Source organism: Calliphora vicina, unplaced genomic scaffold (genome assembly GCF_958450345.1).
Source record: "Calliphora vicina unplaced genomic scaffold, idCalVici1.1 scaffold_21, whole genome shotgun sequence".
In the NCBI taxonomy this organism is placed as follows: Eukaryota; Metazoa; Arthropoda; class Insecta; order Diptera; family Calliphoridae; genus Calliphora; species Calliphora vicina.
In genome coordinates this window covers 676482-687959 of record NW_027052622.1, presented here as the reverse complement: position 1 = coordinate 687959, position 11478 = coordinate 676482, and the positions used below count along the sequence as shown (strand labels likewise).

The window sequence follows — 11478 nt, the reverse complement described above, 5'->3', positions numbered from 1 at the left end:
CATTACATACATTACATACATTACATACATTACATACATTACATACATTACATACATTACATACATTACATACATTACATACATTACATACATTACATACATTACATACATTACATACATTACATACATTACATACATTACATACATTACATACATTACATACATTACATACATTACATACATTACATACTGTAGGAGAATTTTATTGTTTATTAAATTATCAGAACATGTAGAAAAAAAAAACGTTTATTTTAATTTTAATAATTTTATTTTACTTAACAAGAAGTCCGCTTCTTGGGGTTGACAAAATGCAAGTGTTAATTTATTTTAAATTACTAGATCATCAAAACCAACGATGATATGTTTTTCTACCTGATTTAAATTTCAATTGTACATTCCAATGTATTGATATACATAAGTATGTACGTACGTACTGTTGTACTTTATGTAAAAAGATCAGTTAGGTTTAGTTTAATAATTTAGTAAACAAATTATGAGTTAAAAGAAAATAAAAAATAAAGAATTTGATACATTTTTGTGTAGACTTTTTTTGTAGGGTTCACAGCGCAGCTTATTATTTTTAAACAAATAATAGTTTGGGTAAAAATCCCAAACATTCTCCCCCACAATGAACGGTCGTTCTTAGATAGTAGAAACTTTCTCGTCGTTATGGATATCATTAGATGGTAGAAAGCAAATTTTTGATATAGGACGCTTTATGTGCTTGCCGTTGCAATATAGTGTAACTACTCGTACCAATCCATCTGAACCAGGGTGCAATTCTTCAACTTTGGCAAGTGGCCATTGACCTGCAGTACTTCGTTCATGTAGAAGAAGAACAATATCACCAACTTTTATGTTTCTTTCGACCTTATTCCACTTTGGTCGAGCTTGAAGTCGACATAAATATTCTTTATTCCAGCGATCCCAGAAATTTTGTTTGAGATGTTCAATTAATTTCCAACGGCTCAAACGGGGATGCAAATTGAAGGTTCTCCAATGAGAAAATGTGCTGGTGTAAGGACATCGGCGTCTGTAGGATCGGTAGATAATGGACACAATGGCCTGGAGTTTAAGCAGCTTTCAATCTGTGCCAAGAGGGTACTGAGTTCTTCATATGTTAGTATGCGATCTTTCATAATGCGGCGCAAGTGGTGCTTAGTGGATTTCACGCCGGCTTCCCATAGTCCGCCAAAATGTGGTGAAGCAGGAGGGATGAAGTGCCACTTTGTACCTTGATTCGCAAGAGTTTCTGCGAGATGCTCAGGAAGTGATGCCTTGTTTCGGTGATACAGGACTTGAAGTTCTTTGTTGGCACCTACAAAATTTGTACCACAGTCGGAGTATAAATCAGTGCATAAGCCTCTACGTGCGGTAAAGCGTCGGAATGCAGCCAAGAAAGCATCCACGTTTAGACTAGTGACTGCTTCTAAATGTATAGCCTTCGTACACATACAGATAAACAAGGATATGTAGCCCTTAGATGTAGATGCTGTTCGTAACGAAGAGGTTTTTATATTAATGGGTCCAGCATAATCTAATCCGCTATGCTTGAAAGCTCGAGTAGGTTGCAGACGCACAGATGGCAGGTTGCCCATAAGTTGCTGGCAGGATTGCGCTTTGTACTTAAAGCATACTGTACATCTACGTTGTACGCGTTTTGCTATGTTTCGGGCTGAAACTATCCAGTAGTAACGAGAAACGTAGGACTGCATAAGCTGGAGACTTCCATGAAATGTTTTTACATGAGCATCTATAAATATAAGAAAAGACAGTGGATTTTGTTTTGATAACAAAATGGGATGTTTAGCGTTGTAGGAAATAGTAGAATTTGAGATTCTACCACCAACTCGAAGAATTCCTTTTTCGTCAAGAAATGGGGATAATTTTACAATATTACTTTGATTGGGAACCCTATTTCCCAATTTCAGTGTTTTAATTTCGTCATGAAATGACACCGCTTGTGTTAGTTTGATGAGTAAGTGCAGCGCTTGTTTTAGTTCATATGTTTTGAGAAATCCAACTTCTCTGTTGTTTTGATTTAATTTAATGTTGTTGTAAAATCGAAGTATATAAGACGTCACACGTACCAATGAAGATAGCTTTGAAAATCTTTGTGTTATTTCTGGATAAGTTGCAATTGTTGTTTTTGTTTTAGTTAAGTGAACAGCAAGGTTGTTACATATAATTTCTTCGCGAAATATTTGATTAGGGGTAGTAGGCCATGAATCAGATGTATTCTGGAGCCATGATGGACCTTTCCACCACAGATAATGGTGAATCAATTGTTCAGGCATTAAGCCTCTAGACGCGCAGTCTGCAGGGTTGTCCTTTGTTGGAACGTACCTCCAATCATGAACATTTGATAAGCGTTGAATTTTCGCGACTCGATTTGCCACATAGACTTCCAACCGTGTTGAGTTATTTTTCAGCCACGCAAGAACGATAGTGCTATCTGTCCAATAAATGACGTTGCCGATATTTAAATCTACGTTGGCTTTTATTTTAGCAACTAATTCAGCCATTAGTGTTGCTGCATTTAATTCTAACCGTGGAATTGTTTCTCCTTTCAAAGGGACCACTTTTGTTTTAGCTTGCAGTAAGTTTACTAATATCTCACCAGATTCGGTTGTGACGCGAGCATAGACGACTGCAGCATAGGCTACTTTCGAAGCATCGCTGAAGGCGTGGAGATCAATTGGAGCTTTATGAGGCCTGTAACCAATCCATCGTGGAATTTTTACCTCTTCAAGAGACTTTAATTTGTTCCGAAAATTAACCCATTGATTTCGAATATGATCTGGTAGAGTATCATTCCAATCTAGTTTCAGTTTCCATAGTTGTTGGAATATTATTTTCGCTATTATGGTGGTAGCGGATAGCCATCCTAAAGGATCAAATAATTTAGATGCCTCTGAAAGTAAACTGCTTTTAGTTATTTGTTCAGAAAATGTAAAATTTATAGAAAAATAGAAATAATCGACATTTTGGGTTGATAAATAGAAAATGATTGTTGAATTTCTCGATCTTCTTCAGGAATGTTCTTCATGAGCTCAAACGAATTAGAATTCCATTTCCTTAAATGAAATCCGCCAGATTTTAAAAGATTAGACAGTTGTTGTTGTAGTTCTAAAGACTCTTCTAGGGTATCCGCTCCTGATATGACATCATCCACATAAGTGTCTGTTCGAAGAATATGACTAGCTTCTGGAAAGTTAGTTTCTTCATCCTCTGATAGTTGCTGTAGTACCCTAATTGCAAGATAAGGAGCAGAAGTTGTGCCATATGTCACTGTACGAAGTGCATATACACATATTTTGTTTGTGGCATTTCTCCAAAGAATGCATTGATAGGGTTGGTGTTCAGGGGACACATTTATTTGCCTAAACATTTTTTCCAGGTCTGCAGTAAAACCAATATAGTGTTTTCTCCAGCGAGTGATGATTGTTGACAAATCATTTTGTAACGCAGGACCTGCTGATAATTCTTCGTTTATAGAAGTTTGAGGGGGTCTACGGTTTCCACCATCAAAAACAACACGTAGTTTTGTTGTTGAACTGTTCTCTTTTAGTACACCATGGTGAGGAAAAAAGTACGGATTTTGAGGTATAGCATGAGGGTACTCACCAAGGTTACTCATATGATTAAGCAATTCATATTCTATCATGAACTTTTTGTATGCATTAGCAAATTGTGGCTTTTGCTTAAAAGACAATTCTAATTGTTTTAATCTTTTAATCGCATTGTAGTCCGTGTGGGAGAACGATGGTAGCTCTTTACCTTGAAGGAGTCTTTTGAATGGCAGATGGACACTGTATCGTCCATTTTCATCACGAATATGAGTTTCGTTAAACAACTTTTCGCAAAGTTCATCTTCAGTGGACCATGATTTCTTGTCTAGCAATTCCTCTTGTTCCCAAAACATTCGAAGTTGTTCATCCAAAGAACAGAGATTTGCAGAAATTGTATTTGTTGTCATATGGGTTCTCGGAGAACCTGATATCATCCATCCCAAATGAGTTTCTTGCAGAAGAAGACTATTTTCAAACTTTTTCATTCTAGGGAGTAGTAAATCACCATAGACATCGTTTCCAAGTAGGAGGTCAATCTTTTGTGGGGTTAGAAAATCTGGATCTGCAAGAAAGAATGCTGAGAGGTCTGGAATAAAATTAGAAGTAATTTTGTTGGGAACGTATGATGTGACGTTAGGGACTACAAGGGCAGTAATAGGGAGTGCAAATTCTTGTTCGTATCTAGAATGAATAGTAAATCGTACAGATTTTTTAACAGTAACTGCCTGATTTCCTCCAATACCAGAAACATTAACTCGAGTTTTGTATTTTTCCACAGGTAATATTTGAGAAAGTTCTTCCGAAATAAATGAAAGTTGTGATCCTTGATCAACTAAAGCTTTTAAGCAGTAGGTTTTATTTAGCGTTTTTATTAAAACTTTTACGGTGGGCAATAAAGCAGGGTTTAGATTTTTCGCACTTAGATTGGAGACATTAGTACTTACAGTAGCAGAGTTAGGTGTTGACGTAGTAGCAGGTGGCTGGAAAGTCTGGTTTTCAATAGGGATGTTAGGCAGAGGTGAATTTGTTTGATCAGCATTGTTTCTGCCGAATTCGTTATGAATAATAGTATGATGAGGTTCACGACAGATGTGGCATCTGGTGTTCAGTCTACAAGACGATTGTAAATGCCCAGTGTTCAGGCAGTTTCGACAAAGGCGATGTTGATTTACGAAACTTTTCTTCTCCGCTGAAGACAAGGTTGTAAATCGAAAACATTTGTAAAGAGGATGACGTTTGTTGCAGCAAAGGCAGTTGTTATCATTTACAGTTGACGCAGTGTGAGCTCGTATAACTCTAGTAGGTTTCTTACGATTTTCCTTACCGTAGACATGTGTTGTTGAAACAGCTTCTTCCTCTAAAGATTCCATAGTGCGGAAGGTAGTTTCAAGAAAATTAAGCATATCCGACATGGGTGGAATGGATGTACTAGCTTTAAGTGATTGTTCCCATTCTTTGCGAGTCTGCATTTCAAGCTTTTGAGTAATTAAATACACTAGAATTGAATCCCAAGTAGAAATATCTATTTTCAATGATTTTAATTGTGAGAGACAGGTTCGCGTTGTGTCTAATAACCCTTTGATATTTTTTAGAGTTCCATCAGATGGCGGTATTGAAAACAACCTTTTCAATATTTGCTCAACAAGTTTTCGTTCATTATGAAATCTCTTCTCGAGAGCATCCCATGCTAAATCATAACTGGATTCTGCTGCCGGATATTCGTTGACCAAGCTGAGTGGTGTTCCAGTGCAAGAAGACTTCAAATAAAAATATTTTTGCACCTTTGTAAGGGAATTGTTTTGATGCACAAGTGTTTTAAACATGTCACGATATGAAATCCATTCTAGATAATCTCCAGAAAAAGTTGGCAAATCTATTTTCGGAAGTCTTGCTCCAGCGCAGAAGGATTCGTTGCGGCTAGTGGCGGCGAAGGTGCTTGCGTGGACGGTTGGAGTCTGTGGAGAATCTAATTCAAAGAGCAAATCTAAAATATTAGTTTTTAAAGAAATGTAGATATCATAGCACTTATAAAAAGTGTTGGTACTTAAATATGGAACGTCTTTCTCAGCGATAGAACTTTCCCGAACCATGTCATTTAGTTGGTCATGTCCATCCTTGAAGGACTTAAAACTGGATTCCAAATCCTCCAAAATAGTTTGAAGGTATCCTCTTGAGAAGGCATCTTTGGGTTTTGCTTGAAAAGTTGTAGAAACACGTTCAATATGCTCCACGATTTTCTTTTGGTCTTCCACTGCTTGAAGAGTTGAAGTCATCTTTTCCTGAATTTAGCTCGAAATTCGTGGGGAAATAATTGTACAGCACGTACGTAATTTTATGATACCGTAGGCACGACGGCAGTATTTTTATGATACCGTAGGCACGACGGCAGTATTTTTATGATACCGTAGGCACGACGGCAGTATTTAATTATATTTCAGAAGTTATTGAAATATTAATAAGAACATGGACAGTGTTCCCGGGTTTCGGCACCATTTAAATGTAGGAGAATTTTATTGTTTATTAAATTATCAGAACATGTAGAAAAAAAAAAACGTTTATTTTAATTTTAATAATTTTATTTTACTTAACAAGAAGTCCGCTTCTTGGGGTTGACAAAATGCAAGTGTTAATTTATTTTAAATTACTAGATCATCAAAACCAACGATGATATGTTTTTCTACCTGATTTAAATTTCAATTGTACATTCCAATGTATTGATATACATAAGTATGTACGTACGTACTCTTGTACTTTATGTAAAAAGATCAGTTAGGTTTAGTTTAATAATTTAGTAAACAAATTATGAGTTAAAAGAAAATAAAAAATAAAGAATTTGATACATTTTTGTGTAGACTTTTTTTGTAGGGTTCACAGCGCAGCTTATTATTTTTAAACAAATAATAGTTTGGGTAAAAATCCCAAACACATACATTACATACATTACATACATTACATACATTACATACATTACATACATTACATACATTACATACATTACATACATTACATACATTACATACATTACATACATTACATACATTACATACATTACATACATTACATACATTACATACATTACATACATTACATACATTACATACATTACATACATTACATACATTACATACATTACATACATTACATACATTACATACATTACATACATTACATACATTACATACATTACATACATTACATACATTACATACATTACATACATTACATACATTACATACATTACATACATTACATACATTACATACATTACATACATTACATACATTACATACATTACATACATTACATACATTACATACATTACATACATTACATACATTACATACATTACATACATTACATACATTACATACATTACATACATTACATACATTACATACATTACATACATTACATACATTACATACATTACATACATTACATACATTACATACATTACATACATTACATACATTACATACATTACATACATTACATACATTACATACATTACATACATTACATACATTACATACATTACATACATTACATACATTACATACATTACATACATTACATACATTACATACATTACATACATTACATACATTACATACATTACATACATTACATACATTACATACATTACATACATTACATACATTACATACATTACATACATTACATACATTACATACATTACATACATTACATACATTACATACATTACATACATTACATACATTACATACATTACATACATTACATACATTACATACATTACATACATTACATACATTACATACATTACATACATTACATACATTACATACATTACATACATTACATACATTACATACATTACATACATTACATACATTACATACATTACATACATTACATACATTACATACATTACATACATTACATACATTACATACATTACATACATTACATACATTACATACATTACATACATTACATACATTACATACATTACATACATTACATACATTACATACATTACATACATTACATACATTACATACATTACATACATTACATACATTACATACATTACATACATTACATACATTACATACATTACATACATTACATACATTACATACATTACATACATTACATACATTACATACATTACATACATTACATACATTACATACATTACATACATTACATACATTACATACATTACATACATTACATACATTACATACATTACATACATTACATACATTACATACATTACATACATTACATACATTACATACATTACATACATTACATACATTACATACATTACATACATTACATACATTACATACATTACATACATTACATACATTACATACATTACATACATTACATACATTACATACATTACATACATTACATACATTACATACATTACATACATTACATACATTACATACATTACATACATTACATACATTACATACATTACATACATTACATACATTACATACATTACATACATTACATACATTACATACATTACATACATTACATACATTACATACATTACATACATTACATACATTACATACATTACATACATTACATACATTACATACATTACATACATTACATACATTACATACATTACATACATTACATACATTACATACATTACATACATTACATACATTACATACATTACATACATTACATACATTACATACATTACATACATTACATACATTACATACATTACATACATTACATACATTACATACATTACATACATTACATACATTACATACATTACATACATTACATACATTACATACATTACATACATTACATACATTACATACATTACATACATTACATACATTACATACATTACATACATTACATACATTACATACATTACATACATTACATACATTACATACATTACATACATTACATACATTACATACATTACATACATTACATACATTACATACATTACATACATTACATACATTACATACATTACATACATTACATACATTACATACATTACATACATTACATACATTACATACATTACATACATTACATACATTACATACATTACATACATTACATACATTACATACATTACATACATTACATACATTACATACATTACATACATTACATACATTACATACATTACATACATTACATACATTACATACATTACATACATTACATACATTACATACATTACATACATTACATACATTACATACATTACATACATTACATACATTACATACATTACATACATTACATACATTACATACATTACATACATTACATACATTACATACATTACATACATTACATACATTACATACATTACATACATTACATACATTACATACATTACATACATTACATACATTACATACATTACATACATTACATACATTACATACATTACATACATTACATACATTACATACATTACATACATTACATACATTACATACATTACATACATTACATACATTACATACATTACATACATTACATACATTACATACATTACATACATTACATACATTACATACATTACATACATTACATACATTACATACATTACATACATTACATACATTACATACATTACATACATTACATACATTACATACATTACATACATTACATACATTACATACATTACATACATTACATACATTACATACATTACATACATTACATACATTACATACATTACATACATTACATACATTACATACATTACATACATTACATACATTACATACATTACATACATTACATACATTACATACATTACATACATTACATACATTACATACATTACATACATTACATACATTACATACATTACATACATTACATACATTACATACATTACATACATTACATACATTACATACATTACATACATTACATACATTACATACATTACATACATTACATACATTACATACATTACATACATTACATACATTACATACATTACATACATTACATACATTACATACATTACATACATTACATACATTACATACATTACATACATTACATACATTACATACATTACATACATTACATACATTACATACATTACATACATTACATACATTACATACATTACATACATTACATACATTACATACATTACATACATTACATACATTACATACATTACATACATTACATACATTACATACATTACATACATTACATACATTACATACATTACATACATTACATACATTACATACATTACATACATTACATACATTACATACATTACATACATTACATACATTACATACATTACATACATTACATACATTACATACATTACATACATTACATACATTACATACATTACATACATTACATACATTACATACATTACATACATTACATACATTACATACATTACATACATTACATACATTACATACATTACATACATTACATACATTACATACATTACATACATTACATACATTACATACATTACATACATTACATACATTACATACATTACATACATTACATACATTACATACATTACATACATTACATACATTACATACATTACATACATTACATACATTACATACATTACATACATTACATACATTACATACATTACATACATTACATACATTACATACATTACATACATTACATACATTACATACATTACATACATTACATACATTACATACATTACATACATTACATACATTACATACATTACATACATTACATACATTACATACATTACATACATTACATACATTACATACATTACATACATTACATACATTACATACATTACATACATTACATACATTACATACATTACATACATTACATACATTACATACATTACATACATTACATACATTACATACATTACATACATTACATACATTACATACATTACATACATTACATACATTACATACATTACATACATTACATACATTACATACATTACATACATTACATACATTACATACATTACATACATTACATACATTACATACATTACATACATTACATACATTACATACATTACATACATTACATACATTACATACATTACATACATTACATACATTACATACATTACATACATTACATACATTACATACATTACATACATTACATACATTACATACATTACATACATTACATACATTACATACATTACATACATTACATACATTACATACATTACATACATTACATACATTACATACATTACATACATTACATACATTACATACATTACATACATTACATACATTACATACATTACATACATTACATACATTACATACATTACATACATTACATACATTACATACATTACATACATTACATACATTACATACATTACATACATTACATACATTACATACATTACATACATTACATACATTACATACATTACATACATTACATACATTACATACATTACATACATTACATACATTACATACATTACATACATTACATACATTACATACATTACATACATTACATACATTACATACATTACATACATTACATACATTACATACATTACATACATTACATACATTACATACATTACATACATTACATACATTACATACATTACATACATTACATACATTACATACATTACATACATTACATACATTACATACATTACATACATTACATACATTACATACATTACATACATTACATACATTACATACATTACATACATTACATACATTACATACATTACATACATTACATACATTACATACATTACATACATTACATACATTACATACATTACATACATTACATACATTACATACATTACATACATTACATACATTACATA

General features: G+C 30.0%; 1 protein-coding gene across 1 annotated transcript; it reads right to left on the bottom strand.

Moving 5' to 3' along the window:
• Nucleotides 1–968: 968 nt before the first annotated feature.
• On the bottom strand, nt 969–5845 carry LOC135963086 (uncharacterized). The gene is made up of 3 exons (XM_065514861.1): nt 2985–5845; nt 2621–2925; nt 969–1753 (listed from the first exon to the last, which is right to left on the bottom strand). Exons 1-3 carry the CDS (start codon nt 5843–5845, stop codon nt 969–971), a joined length of 3951 nt encoding a protein of 1316 aa, XP_065370933.1.
• Between the last annotated feature and the right edge of the window lie 5633 nt (nt 5846–11478).